At 36.1% G+C, this 16,878-nt stretch overlaps 1 protein-coding gene across 2 annotated transcripts in view; it reads left to right on the top strand.

Moving 5' to 3' along the window:
* The window catches only part of LOC110187720 (myophilin), a 75,860-nt gene extending 61,719 nt beyond the window's left edge, over positions 1-14,141 (top strand). Inside the window, exons 1-3 of one of the 2 annotated variants that reach the window (XM_020957164.2) lie at positions 8,330-8,485; positions 13,217-13,537; positions 13,745-14,141. In XM_020957164.2, the coding sequence (XP_020812823.2) occupies positions 8,480-8,485; positions 13,217-13,537; positions 13,745-13,927 (510 nt within the window). In that variant the 5' untranslated portion in view covers positions 8,330-8,479 and the 3' untranslated portion in view covers positions 13,928-14,141. Of the gene's footprint in view, positions 1-8,329; positions 8,486-13,216; positions 13,538-13,744 lie in introns of those variants that run through there. The other variant, XM_086831691.1, reaches the window with a different exon arrangement.
* The last annotated feature ends 2,737 nt before the right edge of the window (positions 14,142-16,878 follow it).

Below are 16,878 nucleotides of genomic sequence, written 5' to 3'. Positions count from 1 at the left end.
ACTCGAAGTTCGACATGAATTTTATTTATTTGCATGTAAATCGGATTTGTGTGACCCCAAAGACGTTCGAGCGTGAAATATACGAGCAAACAGCCGCTGACCGCGTCAGCTTTCTCCTTGCCTCCTCTTTGGGTTTCTCCTCTTGTTTTTCCACTGATTTTATCACACCGTGGAAAATTATGCTTTACTTTGATCACTGAATAATATAGCATAATATGTACTTTGAGATCAATTTAGAATATATTATATTAAAGCAGTAATTTCCTGTCTTTTCAATATACTTTGCTTTCGTAAATTCAACTGTTTTGTATATTCCGAAGGATAGCATTCATATGTTTCCCTATGACCTACTACAACTATTACTATGCTTGTTACTATTTGTATTATTTTACTATTTCTATTCATATTTTCTCTGTGTATTGTTTTTTCTTTCTGTCCCTGAAGGTGAAAGGTGCTGCATTCGTCGCCTGAATGAACACGAGAATCAGGCCTGCTTCTCGTTTCGCTCAACTTCTCAGGCTTTGTTTTCCATTCGGACTCTTGGCTTTATTGTTGAGGCATAGCAACCTTTTTTTTATATATTTTTATTTCCCCCCCCCCACCAACTGTCGGTTTTTGGGGAGCCTGCCTTTATCATTTTAAATGTAGTCGGACATGGACACGTCGGTTCTCTGTTAGGCTTGCATGATTCCAGGGCATTCTCGGACTCCGGCTCGGTCTGCTGGCCACTTTGGTGTGTGTTTTATTAGCTATTATGCCTAAAATATGGCTTACGTCCTGTTTATTGTTATTTATAATGATTCATTTTGCACGTTTTTATGGCTGTCAGGGGCTGAGTAGGGCTCCCACCGAAGGCATCTCGGATAATGTTGTGCGGTTTGTCTGCCATCCGCCTTCACTCTACGCAAGTTTATTTGCTTAATGGGTTTCTTTGCCTTCTGTGTAGGTAAACTGAGAGAGTCTGCACGGGATGGTTATTGATGTTTGCAAATTATCTTCGTAATTGTTTTAATGGCCACTCAGAATGTTTTTGACTAAATAACGTGGTGTAGACAGGGGGAAAACACTTAAAACAATGTTAATTTGCTATGAATATTTGTTGTAATATTTAAAATTTGAGCTTAAAATGCAGAATTTATTAAATATTAAAGGAATCTACAAGTTTTTGCTTTTAGAAATAATACTTTTATGAATTATTTCCTCTAAAAAATACAATATAAGGGATTGTAAACTAAATAAGTGATTTTATTATGCCATTATGCAATATCAATCGTCTTGAAAGACATTAAATCTCTTGCATATCTGAAGGAAAGGGTATAAAGCTTGAAATGGTATTTCAATCTAATAAACCCACGGCAGCCTGAGAGTATGCAAGCAATTTGGAAGTCAATCAAGCAGTGCTCGCCGTGCAAGCAGTGCACACGCCCACACACATCCATTTGCAACCATTTCCTGTTGGCTACAGTTTAATCCTGCTCAATCAATTAGGGGAATAACGTAATCTACCAGGAGCACTCCCCCGTTTTCCCCTCGCTGCAATTTCGTTTTCAGCTTGCTGCCGTCTTCTGCCATATATCATGGCTTGCTTATGTTTTGAATAATTTAGTCGGATTTTCCATAGGGGTTTTTTTTTGCCTGCTATTTTGTTGGTTTTTTTTTGTTATTTAAAAAAACGATTTTGCCAATGTAAAACGTGAAATGCAAAGCTGCCAGTTCCAGGATATGCGAGATGCGCACACATGTTGCAGCTGCTGTTGCCAGGATGTTGCAGGAACAGGAGCAACATCGGCTGCACGACGTGGAGGAGCGTCTGTGCAAGCTAGAGGAATTGTCGCATAATGATGTCTACGATAAATTTTACAAATCCTTGAGCCCGTCTCCAGTCTCTTCGTAGAATTTTCCACTTTCCTTTAGTTTTATTTCATTTACTGACAACCTTCCTCTGTAGGTACACGATGCTGTCCAGAGAATCTGGGAGCGACGTGGCTGTGGCAACCTTTAAAATATTTTTGCAATTTATTTACTCTCACACTACACACACACATACACAACACACCCGCTCACCCGCTCGCTCATACACTTAACGTAGTTCACATATGCAAAATAAAGTGATTACAAAGATACACACTGAGACACGCACATTTCCCCAAGATGCTGGAGGTGGAAAAGATGGCTTGGCTCATGCATGTTTTAATGCACTTGCTTGCAAGACGGAACAAGGAAATTTCATTTGCATGTACATACAAACAAACACATTACCATCAGCCCAAAGTGTGTGTGTGTCTCGTCCTTCGTCCCTTTCGATTTGTTTATATGCTTTCATGTTAGTTGATTTTCCACCCAAATATTTGTACACATTCTTTCATATTAAAATCTCTACTCATGTCCACACCCAAGCATGGTGTAATATTTTATGCAAAATTAAACGTTCTAGGGATAAATAAAAGCAGATGAGCGAAAATGGCTTAACTTGCCTTAAAACCTTCCAAATGATTTTATAATATTTTTATAACAAGATCAAAATGATTAGGATCAACACCTCGCACAAACATTGTTCCGAATTTAAAAGAAAACTAAACAAATTAGAATAAAATTAATTGTATTTGTGATAGACAATAACAACATTTCTGCTAACAAAGTCTATATTTTATTGAGAATGATTTATTTGTAATATGAGAAAAAACCGAACCAATATAAATTTTAATAACCTTTTTATTGTTCTAATAAATTATATGCGAGTTTAGTATTCCATTATAAACAAGAGCATAAAATATTTTGGTTAGCTTTGTGTAAACATAAAATTTACAGAAACAAAAAGAACTAAGGCACAGCTTGCGGTTCGAGTTTATATATTTTTTAGATCGACACCATAGAATAATAAATAAAACACACCGTAAAAATCTCATGTAGACACTTATACCTAATGAATGTCGTGGAAGCTAGCAAGAAATTAAACATCAGCAAGCAGAACATGAAACAAACTGGCCGGAAAAAAAACTACATCTCGATATGCACACAAGAGAAGGCCTCACACACTCCCACTCGTTTTCGGATACAGAAGGCGTTCGCTCAATAGACTCAAAGTCGATGCGCAACACATGCTGCTGGCTGTCATTAAATTTGTGCCAAAAATTCCGGCAAATAGGCTCCGAACGAACCTAGGCTGAGGAAGACTTTTCCACAATCCAACACGAACGATAGAAACGCCTACCGGAAATGAGTGGCAAATTTGGTTGGAAAACACCGAGTTGAGAATAGAGAAATACAAATGTTTACTAATAGCGAAACTGATACTTCGTATCCAGAAACTGTTTACACGCTGCACACGTTGCACACCAAGTGTGAGCTGAATCTACAATTCAAATCGAGGGATTCGGTGGTGGGTGGCACTGGGCGATGGTGCTGCCTTATTAGTAAACAGGCCCGGGGTAAAATATGCTCAGTAAAGATAGCAAGCAGCCAGAGCTGGGAAAAATAATAACCAAAATAGAATAGAATCGGAAAATAACACTGCATATAGAGCAAATAAACTCGGGCTCTTTTTCTCCTGTATATAAATTTGTGCATTTTTATGAGTTTATATCGCAAATTGTTTGCGTGTTGCCTTTTAATGCCCGCGGCTAGAATATTTTTGCGCGTTTCTTTCTCCCCGTTACCATATTCTATTTTTTGTATTTTTGTTTTTTAATATTGGATATTCAACTATTCCCGGAGTCAAGGAAGAAGGGGGAGAGAGTTGGCAAACAGTGTTCAAGATATGCACAAGAAATTATTTAAATTGAAAATTGTTTGTTTAGCATTTGTTGGCGCCGACCAAAGATAAATTTCCAACTGCATGACCATCAAGGGGAGTGTTTAGATATAGCATAAAAAGTATATATATACATCGAGAACCTAATGCACAAGGAGACTGACTGTTGGACCCCACTAACTGGGTCATTCAACCTTTTGGACCAGAGAATTTATTCGTAATTTACAACTGCCAGCCGAGAGAAATTCATTTATGGCAAATCCATGGAGCTCCGACTAGAAGTGGGACTGAAACTTCAATCTTTTAATGCCTTCATGGCACATAAAACAGAAATAATCGTTTCTACATGTCTGTTGACTCCTTGTAAACAGCTATCTTTGTTAAATAAGTGGAGCAGGAGACCCGAAACCGGCAAAAGCTCAAACTGGGTAAACAAAAAGAAAAAAAACCTGCTAAACCAAATGTACATTTCACTTATTTTGCATACAAAATTCATTTACGACCATGTTCGGAGATAAAAGCGAAAAGAAAAATGTTACAGAGCTGCTCTGTAAATTTGCCGAGCTTCGGACTTTTCTCTTTTTTATTTTTTGGGTGGGGAAGGACAAGTAAAAAGCATTTCGCATATATCAGATGTGGATTTTGGATAAGTGGAACTTTATTTGATCCATACCATTTGGTTGCCACTAAGCATCGTTGCACTCCGAATGCCAAAATGCATAATTAATTAATTCACTTTACACACACTCGCACGCACACACACACACATGGTGTGTTTGTTTCTAATTAACGTAAAATTGTTTTCACTCTGTTCAAGCGAAACTAAGGCTAATGGGAGCCCAACAACTGCTGTCAGTTAACCAATCATTTTAATAATATTACAAATTTGGTTAAATTAAATTAAAGCTGTGTACCAAAGCTTTAAATTCCTGGTAGATATTTAATATGTAAAATTGTAATAACTGCTTTAAATCAAAGGAATTCGCTGCCTGTATATAAATATCGAAAAATTCCGGGAACAAATAAGCGAGATTCAGAGCAAACCAAGCACAAAGAATTAATTAGCACAGTTAAGTGGAAGGCAGCTGGAGTTGGGCTAAAAGCCAGAAGGGACAGGAAGGTATAAGGCTAAACCCAATCTGGGTGTATCCTCTTTGTGGGCACTAGATACAAATTGCTGAATGTGTCCAGATATACACACAATTGACCTCGATTTTGTGCGGTCTGCCTTGAACATAATTATCGACAAGTGTTCCTCCAAAGCAGCTTATTTCTGCTCTTCTTTCCGCCCCCAAGTTGTTGTTCTTTAAAGCCCATTTTCCGTTGCTTATTTATGCGCAACAGTTGGTCAGTTGTCTTGGCCGAAAAAACAAAACAAAAGTGAGCCTCATCGCCTTTGATGCTCTTTGCGGCCGCTAAAAGTACTTTATCGTATTGACTTGGGATTGCGATGAAAGAAAAAATAATAATGATTGAGAATATCTAAACAAAATCATAAACATTTTTAATTTTACAATATTCTGAACATTGGAAAGTACTTCAGAAGTTTATTAGTTTTATTGTATTTCGAATTTTAAAAAGAAATCCATGTTTTTATCTATCTATCTATCTATCTTTAGATCAAGCTAAGAAATTTTATGTTATAGTATTAGAAAAAAGAGTTTATTCACGGATTATATTATTACATTATTTTTTATATGCATATTTATTATTTATTGGAAAAAACGATGGTAATATAAATATAAATATTTATAGTTGAATGACTATATATTTAAAAAAGAAGCGTATTTCCTAATTATGGAGTTTTCAGTCTATAAAGTCTTTAGTGAAATCTAGGCTTTATATATATTTAATTATAATACTACAAATCAAAATTCCCAAATCCTTGCTCACTATTGTATAAGTTGCTACACTACAGTAATGTACAATAATAAATTCAGCTCAAAAAAAAAAAAAAAAATCTCAAATCCTTTAGTACCTATTCTTTAAACGTTTTAAATTTTCCGCTTTCTATATATTATTAAATTCAAAGAAATTTGTATGTTATCTTAAGTTTTTATAATCTCAACTTAAAGTAGGTTTCAATAATACAATTTACACCTTTCAACTTGTTTTATTTTCTTAAGAAAATATACTTTCTTCTTTGTCTATTAGGGAAAAGTTTTCAAATTTCATTTAAAAAGTAACAAAGCAAATTGTGTGACTCTTTCAAAGAGCATTTTCATCTGGTTCTTCCCAACCGATTGTCCCCGCAATTTTGTACTCATAAATCGGATGCTTTTTACACAAAAACCATTTCGATTGCCAGTGCCAAGACTTTGGGCCACTTTTTGTAGGTCGCTGTGTGTGGTGGACGAATGTCGACGTTCACGCCCACGCCGATGCCGATGCCTTCACTTTGACACAGACCCGCAGAATAAATAGAAATCCATGCACACACACGCATATTTTGACACTGAGCTCCGAGTTGCTCAATTAATTTTGATTGCAGCCTTGGCAGCTGTTTTTGATTTTTTCCCGTAGGTGTTCGTTTTGTTCGTTCGTAGATTATTTTGTTTGTGCTGCTTTTCATCGAGGATTTTCCACAGACACTCAACACAGTTCATGGTGAAGTTCATTTATCCATAAATTTCTCATATTCAAGTATTTTGTTTTTCTTTTCGTTTTGTGCGAAAAATAAATAAATTTGAAATGTATTCATTCGTTTTGAGCATTTTTTAGACGATGCGTGAATATTGCTTTGACTCTAACTAGATCTGTGGCAACCGCAAGGCTGAGGTTTTTCAAGATGAACGATTTCATTTGATATATACAAATTAATTAAGATGATTGGACTAACGAATTTCTATATTGTCAATGAAATACAAGTCTCACACCTTTCCACAACTGAAAAAGCAGAAAGAAATGTTTGCATTTTCAAGATTTATAGACTTCAGGTGCGAAAAGATATCGCGTAGCGCCCCATGTGTTTTGTTTATGTTTATTTCGACGAAAGATTTTATTGGGCACCTTGCCTTAGTCAATAATAGAAACTTAAACTTGAACTTGGCCAAATGCTTGTCTAGATAATTTAATTACATTTTCACATAGTGCACTCAAATAAACAAATTGAAGCGTAAACTTTCTTGTGATAGTGCGTTGGCTTTTAGTCAAATTATTTGCGGGCAAAAGTTTGTCATATGAGCAAGAGTTTTAATGAAATTACGTATTGATTTTAGTTTTTTTGGACCAATTACTGGTGACAAACAAAAATGTTCGAATTTGTATATCAGTAAGAATTCAATCTAAATGATTTGATTTCCTATAATTCGATTTGTGGGAATTTATCAAATTGTTTGACAAAAGGAAACATAAAGAAAAGGAGATTTAAAATTATTATTAAACAAGACAGGAAGCTTTGATGCTGATCATTTGTAGAGTCGGAAATGACTCCTTAACAGCATAACAAGCTCCTGACTAAAATTATCATACCCTTTAAGGGTATAAATATAATTCTCGATTTAATTTACAACTAGCATACATGGCGTATACTTAACGTAAAAACCCTTAAATTAAGTATACGCCATGTGTGACTTAACGGAAAATAATTTTAAAAATTATATAGATAAATAAGTTCCAGTTAAAAAGCAAGTTTGGCAATTCAATTATAAGATCGCATAGGAAGTCGATTATAATTAAGCTTTAAACATTTTATAGTTATAAATATTTTTATATTAATTTTATTGACAAAACAAAGTTTTAAAAACTCATAACTAATCCAAACACTCATTAATTTAAATTTGGAAAGCTGTCCTATGTTAGTTTTTATTAGTTTAATAAATCTGCATACTCAAATTAAAATTTAAATATATCAAAATTTTTGCAAATTTTTGACCATTGTACGGATGTAACCCATTAGCTTTTTTAAAAAATTTTTGAAAATTTGGAGAAAAATAAATTTTTGCGGGACAAAGCTAGATTGATTCGGCTTTTGATTCTGATCAAGAATGATCATATATGATGTATAGGGTCAGATCTTATTCCTTTACTGATTAAAATTAAAATAACCCTCTGCTTGGGTATAAATATAAATATTCTTTATAATAAAATTATTAAGCAAATGGCTTACTCTTTCAATCTCACCACCAAGCTTTGTAGTTACCCAGTGAAATTAGCTAAAGATATGCAAACAATCTCAACCGTTTTACCCGCACAAATATGTATCTTTGAGATACAAAGTATGTGCTCTTGACTTAGCATAATTGCTGGCAAATTGCTTGAAATTTGTTCTGCCAAACCAGAAAGCGAAAGGAATCGACTTCAATAACAGATATCTGGCAACTGGCACTGGGCACACTTCTGTCTACGTTTCCTTTCAATAGGTTTTTCCCCCTTTTGTATTTTCCCCTTAGATTTTCGCACGGTGACGTCACAGACACAGTTTCCGCTGCTGTTGGCATCTAAATTTGTTTTTGGCCACCGCCGCCCCCTTTCCGGCACCCACACTGGGCATTATTTTGGGCGATTTTGGCATCGGGCAAATCTATATCTGTTCGCTGACGTCGACGTCGACAGCGGCATTAGCCTAACCTAAAAACATTTTCATGCATTTTCGTAAATTATCTTGCGGGATTCGGGGCTCTTAGGCTATTTGGAAAATTGTTTCAACAAACTTGCGTCAGTTGAAATTTGTGTTTCAAACGCGCCACACACTAATTTGCATTTCAAATTCAAATAAAATAAATAACAATGGCTGTAAGTTTCACAAAGGATAATCCTGTGTCCTGGGTGGATTAAAAAGGAACATTTAAATATAAAAAAAAAAGAAAACAATTGTGTGTTTTTAATAGCTGTAATCGCTTATTAAAAATCCATTAATTTAACCTTAATTATTCCCCTAACGTGATTTTACTTCGGAAACATGAGCATCAGTTCAAAATTTAACAGTTTCCCAAGCTCAATTCATGGTTTCCGATTGCATTTGCAAAGTGAGATGAGCACGAATCTGGCTACTCGAAAAAAAAAAAACAAAACAAATTACAAATATTTATAAAATTACTGAAACATTGCGAGTATGATATGAAAGTCACGTTCAGATGATATACTCAATCAATTAATTTGCACACTCAAACAAAGTGGTATCAAATAAAACGAAATGAAAAGGAAAATCAGCAAATTAAATAGCTGCGTAAAAAAAGTGCCAAATAAATAGGAGGTATATGTATATATTTGAAAAAATGAAAATGCAAAATGACAGCATATTCACTTAATGTGAAACTGCTTATTAAAACAATAAATTTGCATTTGATTTATGTATGTACAGCGTACATATTCACAAATGTGTTTGGGTGAAATCACCCACAGAAAAACATAAAGCAATCAATGTTTATATGTATTTATAATTAAATAAGCAATTAAATGACAAAATATTTAATTGCAAACAGCGTTGGCGATTTAATTAAAAATTTCTTAAATTGATTAAATATTTAAATAGTCAATTAACAATTGACGCAGCAAAGTATTATCCAGTTGTACTCCTCCAACAAAAGCCCGCTTTTTGCCCGAGGGCCTTAGTTGGTTTTCCGGCCGAGTGTTTTCAACGTCGCCCACTCGCACAGCAGCTGCCAGATCATAATTCATTCTCATATATCTCGTATTTGTGCCATTTATTTTCGTATATTTAAATAAAAAATCACTTAGTTGACAGTCTGGCCTGGGGATGGCAGAAAAAAGTAACCAAAAAAAGAATCCCTTGGGTCCTGCTGCCCAGTTAACCAGTAATAAATTTGTACCATTCCCTTGCCGGATCAATGGAGAAAAGCCTGCCCTACATTCGCTCGCAAATCACTCACTTTAATACAAAAAAATAAAAATTGGTACACTTTTCATGCATAAGTTATTTGGCACATTGTATATTCCTTTTACACTCTCGATTCATAATTAATTTGCAAATTTCCGCTGCTGACATTTGTCTCTCAATAACACTGACAAGTTTTTGCGACAGACAGTCACAGCCGGCGGGCCATAACTTTGCGCTTAATTGAAGTGAATTATTTGTTGAATTAAGGGCGAAATGTCAGAGTTGCATAAAAAAAAAACATTTGTCGAACTTTGTCTTTGGGGAGTGTCACTTTTTTCTCGTATTTTAAAATATCTTTGATACTTTTTTTTTTGTGCAATTATTCCCGCGGACTTGGTGACAACTTGTGATATATAAAAACTTTTCAATTTGTGCATACAAATTAACATGTAATAAATTCTCTTAATGACACACTACATTTATTATGAATAGTTGCGCTATAATGTAATTTTTTGTTCTTGTTTAACCAACGCCATATGTTTATAATATATTAAAAACCGAATGGTTTCTTTTTTCCATTATTTTTTGTTTAAAGTGGACCCATGACCTTTTTTCGCAGTCAACAACAGTTTGACATATTTTAATTAATGTGTGTCTATTTGCGGGACTTGATTCATTGCATTTTTAATGGAAAATTCTGGAAGGATGACTTCATGCTTTAAGCAGAATTTTGGAATGTTGTTTATGGCAGCAAACTGTTGAGCCAAAAACATTGCCACAAAATAATCAACCGAAAACCCAAACAAATTGTTGACGCGCGCGTCTGCCGCTTTCTTGGCAACAATGCAAAGGCCATAACCGTAAAGTCCAAGGAACGAAACAAAAATTTAATGTAATTTTGCATTGCTTAGCTTGTCTTTTACAATCCACTCAAGGCCACAAGGCGGTGTCTGTAAAAAACAAACATTTCATACCAATGGGATGATATAAAAATATATATATAAATAAAAAATAAGAAACAACAATGAGCAGATTGTCAGCCCCCTTGAGTTTGGGCGCAATTTTCATTTCACTTGCTTTTGGTTAATGTTGGCCAGCATCCGCCAATTGGCAGCTGGCCAAATGACAAATTGAAATAACAACAGCAAAAATGAGCGTTTATCTTTATGTTCAAATGAAAATTTTTATTTATGCCAGCAGCCGGAAAAAGGCAAACAAACTAAAAAGAGGTCGCCATTCAAGCAAACAAAAAGAAAGAAAAGATATCGCCACCAAAGTTGAGGGTTATTTGAAGGTCAGGCCAAGAGCAGTCGCACTTTTTAAATGAATTAAAGGTCTTTCGGGTAGTTCAGGGTTGAGTTGAAATAATATACAACAAATATATATATTTTAAAAAATTGCAAACAATAAGAAAAACATAGAAGCTCATTCAGGGATACTAGTATTTTTAAACTTAATATTCCGATTTGTAAATGTTAACAAAAAATAGCTTTTTGATTTTAGTTAATTTATCTAAAAAATTATCCTATTTAAAGATCGATTAATAATTATTGAACGAGCTCATTTATTGCAGTTTTTCTTGACTGCATGAACTGACCACAAAATGTCAGTGAATGCTGAAAGTTATATGTATTCATATCCTAATTATTCAGTTATAAAGTTGTTTTTACTTCTTGTTTAAAATAATAACTTAACAAGAGGTTAGTAAGTTCTACCAAGCAGAGATTTCTGTGTGCGAGTGTTTTCTCCACAAATTAACGAACTTTTAATGAAACTCCACAAGCGTCGGCCAGAAATTGACTCCCAATACTGTGAAGCTGAAGCTGGCTGACCGCAATCGATTTCACTTAGCTGTTCATTACCTACAAAATGATTTTTTAATGCAGCAGTAGAAAGGAAAACCAACTGTCAAGCGGCCAACCAAATAAACCAATTAATAATGAGAAAACCGAGCCAAGCCAAACGTAAAATGCAATTCTATCAGAAGATCAAAAACAACAACAACAATAATTGCTGGCTTGTTTGTACATTCAATTAAAAAAAAAAGTGCACCTGAACGTATATAAAAAGGAGGGAGTGGAGAATGAACCCGGTTACGAAATCGAATTGGAATTGAAGCAATTGCGAATGCAAATTGACGTACAATTCATTAAAATCCCCTCGGTTCATTGGTCGCCATTAAAGCGTGCCATTGCAATGGCTCGCTTCCAGCTTCAAGCTCAATTTTTACCCATACACACTCACTGTATTTGTGCATAAATACATGATTTAAATAAATAAATAATTTCCCCTTGGAAATATGAAAATGCGGCGGCTTTCAGGCAATTGTTGTATGCAACAGACTGTTGTGTGGCGCTCAAAAAAAATAACAACAATATATAACCAACAAACAAAATGGCCAAAATAACAAAAATAATCATTAAAAAATACAAGAGTTCGAAGACTACATACCCTAAATTCATGTAATTTCATAAATTATAGCTCTAAAAATTACAGAAATCTGAAAAGCCTAATCAAATTACATTATTTAATTGTTCATTGGGAACAAGTTACTTATGTAATCGGTATCCAAATCCCTATAGACACAAATTATGCAGACACACTCAATGTTCGCAAAATTAAATGGTTAAAAATTATATGGTCAGATATAATATAAAACCTCTTTAGCTACGTTGTTTTTGTTATTCAATAATAATATTTTTTAATTGTTGCACATTGTTGTGTGCAATTTGACATTTTGCGGACATTTTGGTTTCGAACCGAAAAATGTATTCGATTCGGAACGCTTGGCCACAAATCAAATGACAGCTTAAAACGTACAAACAAAAAGCCACAATTGGCCAGCAAAGCAATAAAAATAAAATAAAATTCGCCCATGAACAACGCACAATAAATTAGCAGAAATCGCGGGAAATATTAATGAGCCTAGGTTGCATATAAGCATCAGATTTCAATTACGAAAATATATATTTTTTTGTTGGGCAATTGTTGCATATAAAGAGGCGCTTTGAATTGGATAAATATTTTAGAACCAGATTTTGCATTGTTTTTAATTAGCAATACTTGTTCCGGGGTCAATTGGATTTGTGTGTGGCCCGACCATGGGGTCAATGAGTCGGAAGTCTGGGCGCTGTTTCTTTCGACCTAATCGAATTTTAAGGCCCACCATTCACTTTTTGGGTGAATGAACTGTGCGTCCGCAATTGACCCACGAGTAAATTTATTGCCTTCACGTAAATTTCAATTAAACAGTTAGTGGCTTTCCCTGTCAACTCTCCCATAAAAGGCCCAAATGGCCCCGACTGTCCGGACAGGACAGGACAGGACTCGCGGTGTCGGAATCAAAATTAATTAATTGGAAAATGAATCTATTTCTGGGCCAGCCTCCTTCAGGAGACAGTACTCTGCCCTGTTGGCATTTGCTTTGATTTGGGCATTTTCCAAATGGAATCACACGGACACACAAAGAGCCCACTAAGCCCCCATGCTGACCTCTGAACTTTGGGCAAAATCCTGGCTGGAGATTCTCCTTGTTTATTTTTGAGACAATTTCATGGCCCTCGGCTGGGCTCGTTGGCTCTGCAATTGTCTACGATTACAGCAAATTGATTTGCCTGGCACTTAGCCGTAGCTATCCTGTTTCAACCGCCTACATCCTGTTGCCATGATTCTCTTGCTCTTTGCAGCCCCGCAACAAGGAACAGGAACAGGAAGTCCTCAACTGGGTGTTCGCTGTGCTGGGCGAGAAGGTTCCCAGTGGGCAGTATGAGGATATCCTTAAGGACGGCATCTGGCTGTGCAAGCTGGCCAACAAGCTGGCCCCCGGCTCCGTGAAGAAGATCCAGGAGCGTGGCACCAACTTCCAGTTGATGGAGAACATTCAGCGTTTCCAGGCCGCCGTGAAGAAGTACGGTGTGCCCGAAGAGGAGATCTTCCAGACTGCTGATCTCTTCGAGCGTCGTAACATCCCCCAGGTCACTCTATCCCTCTACGCCCTGGCACGCATCGTAAGTATTATAAATAAATTTACTAATACATTAAAGTAATATTTTTAAGGAGAAACCATTTGTAACCATTTATATTTCTTTGAAAATATCATTTTTCTATTTAATGTGTGTTGATTCACACGACCATTAGAAGGAATGAGATTTCTTAGGCATTGCGTGTGATTTTCTTGGAATCCCTAAAACATGTTTATAATTGATTCTTTGCAGACGCAAAAGCACCCCGAGTTCACCGGCCCCGCCCTGGGTCCCAAGATGTCCGACAAGAACGAGCGCACCTTCACCGAGGAGCAGCTGCGCGCCCACGAGGGTGAGCTCAACCTGCAGATGGGCTTCAACAAGGGCGCCTCCCAGTCCGGACACGGTGGCTTCGGCAACGCCCGTCACATGTAAAGTGACCTTACCACTCCCCCCAACCCACAAAGCCAAAAACAAACACAAACACAACACAACAAACACCCCACACAACAAAACACCGAATTCTAATTAGTTCAAAAAAAAATGGTTTTTGTATCTCGTGCGTTGTGCCGCATGATTTAAGCAGTGCCAAGCTCTAAATGTAATTTATATAATATGAAACAAATAAATTAATTAATTTTAATATAAATGTCAAGTTGTTGTCGTCCTCCTGCCCCCTCCTTTGGATTAGCATTATGTTGTTGTTAATTAGCGGGGAGCGACGCACAGTCGCACGCCTGTCGACAGTTAGTCGAGCGGTTTAAGTGGTTTACCCCGCCCCAAATGGAGCCATTCTGACCCACCAATCCACCCACCCACCACCGACCTCGCATGAGACACCTTTATTTCTCTGTCACCGAGACTCTGAGCTGAGACTCTGTTGCTCTGCCGTTGCCTGGTCCACCTGAGATTACACAAATTACAATTTCAACGCCTGCACTGACAGCGATAAGCATAAGAAATGTCAAGGCCATTTGTATTTCCATCAGTGTGAGTGTGTGTGTGTGTGTGTGTGTGTCCAGGAGACAAAGAATCGGGTGAAGGAGAAGGAGAAGGAGATGGCCTTGGAAGTCGACTTGGTTTACTGTACACTGAGAGAACTTACAAAAAGGATATAGAGAAAAGGACTGAAACCTAGGAAATCTAAATGCACACTTCGGCAAGAAAATTATTTAGTTTAACTGACTAAAAATCAGTTTTTAGTTCATAAAATAAATATCACGTCCCTTAAAAAACAACAATTAGGAACTCAAAATGATATCGTAGTTAAATGGCTACCTTTAGAGCACTTTACAATAAATTACTTTAAGTAAAATTCTATAATGAACAACAAGTAAAACATGTATCCCACAGATTCTCCTTCATAATATCTTCCTGTTAACACCTTTACCATAGAATACTTTTAAAATAATACTTTAATAAACAAGTAGGAAATTTATCCCCGGTACCCTTTTAAAATAATACTACCAATGAAACAACTACCTTAAGCAACTTTCACAATAAAGTACTATAAGTACTATTCTTGAATGAAGAACAACTAAAAAAATGTATTCAATAGATACTTCTTCAAAATTATCTCCCAGTGAAATCTCTACCTTTAACACCAACACAATAAAGTACTTTTAGTACAATTCTTTAGTAAACAACAAGTAGAACATGTATCCCATAGATACACTTTCAAAATGTTTCTCCCAGTGTAATCACCACCTTTAGCACCTTCACGCTGCAACCTGGTAGAACGTTTATCTTTTTCTCGTCTATGCCTCGGACAAAAGAACAGCGCAAAATAAAGAGGCAGCTAAAGGAGGCCAACGGAAAATAGAGAGCAAACCACAGGCAACGGACTGCGAATATAATGATGGCGACCAAACAAACATTCAAAGAGGGTAAGCAAAACTTATCAGACGGACAAGCCAAAATGGCGAATGTTGAATGGCTTATGTAAGTATGTATATGATGCTTGTGTTTGTGTGTATGTTTGCTTCTTCCAATGATCAGCCGAAACGGAAATGGAATGTGTATGCTCGTATGTGGGTATTGGGTGCGTGTTTAATTTCCACTTGTCGGGAGGCGGGAGGGGATCACAAAAACAAAAACACAAAAGGCCAGACAAAGCGCTCTGCCAGTGTTTGTATTAAATGAAATGGTCACTTTGACAGTCAACTGACAGCCAGACTATGCCTCTCTCTCTCTCTCTCGTGTGTGTGTGTGTGCGTGTGTGTTTTCCCTACTCCATTAATTTAATTTTATTTATGTTGACAATTGCTGTAACAAACACGCATGTCAGCATACCCGCAGTGAACTAGGGGCCATGGTTATAGATACGGATGAATGCTGTGGGTCAGGGGGGATGGACATTCCCTTTTCAGCCATGCCGATAGTATTACAAATACTTTTCCACTCAGACCACCTCTCCTCTATTGCATTCAAACACACATACACACACACACGATAGAGTGGAGGAAAACGCACACGCTTCAGCAGAAAAGTATACTCTAATAATGCAATTTATTGGCAACCATAGTTGACAATGACAATTGTTGACTTTCCCTTTTCAGTTGTTTGCTGTTCTTGCCTCTTTATTTCATTTGGGGCTTATTTTTTCCTGCAGCTTGACATATACATTCCATTCGGTCCGAAATGTGTGTGTTTGTGGATTCATTCGATTTGTTGTTTCATTAAATTTATTTAATTTATATATATTGTGGCCAAAATGACAATTTATTGTCATTTGTATTTATAGGTGGGCGGAGAGCATTTCCATTCCTGGAATTTCCCTCAATAGGTACTAGGATTATTATTTGTTTTGTAGCTCAATACAATTGATTTCTACGATTTCCCTCATTTTTTGCCCTATAAATTGTGTAATTGCTTGCAAATGAAATGCGATTATGATTCATAATGCCAATTATGTTATATTTGCTGGCAGATTTTATTATTAATGGCGGGGGGTTTTTTATTTCGCTATTAATATTCTTTTGTGCCGGACAATGATTTATTTGGAATAATTATGGCCAGTCGAATGTATTAATATAAATAAAAATACACTTCATATTTTCCAAGGTTTCCTTGAATGAATTTTTAAAATAAAACGAGATATTTTTCTTAAATTGCATTATTTCTCCTTCTTAAGATAACTTAATGTTTTCTATATTTTTTCTGTCTAATGCACATTTTTCAGGACTTCCTTTATTTGTAAGACTTTCCGTCTAATTGAGCGAATGCAAAAAAACGCAAAGGGCTGCCACAAGCTAAAGAGCATTTCCACTGTGGTAACAACGATTTTCTTTATTATTATTTGGCTTAAACATGCAAGCGCATTTATTTTCCTGTTGGCCAAGTTTTACTATCCCTTTTTTGCCGTTACTGCGCAGCGGATTGGTTTA

Source organism: Drosophila serrata, unplaced genomic scaffold, assembly GCF_035046125.1.
Source record: "Drosophila serrata isolate PLE 108 unplaced genomic scaffold, ASM3504612v1 contig_241, whole genome shotgun sequence".
Classification (NCBI taxonomy): Eukaryota; Metazoa; Arthropoda; class Insecta; order Diptera; family Drosophilidae; genus Drosophila; species Drosophila serrata.
This window is presented reverse-complemented; position numbering and strand designations above follow the sequence as displayed.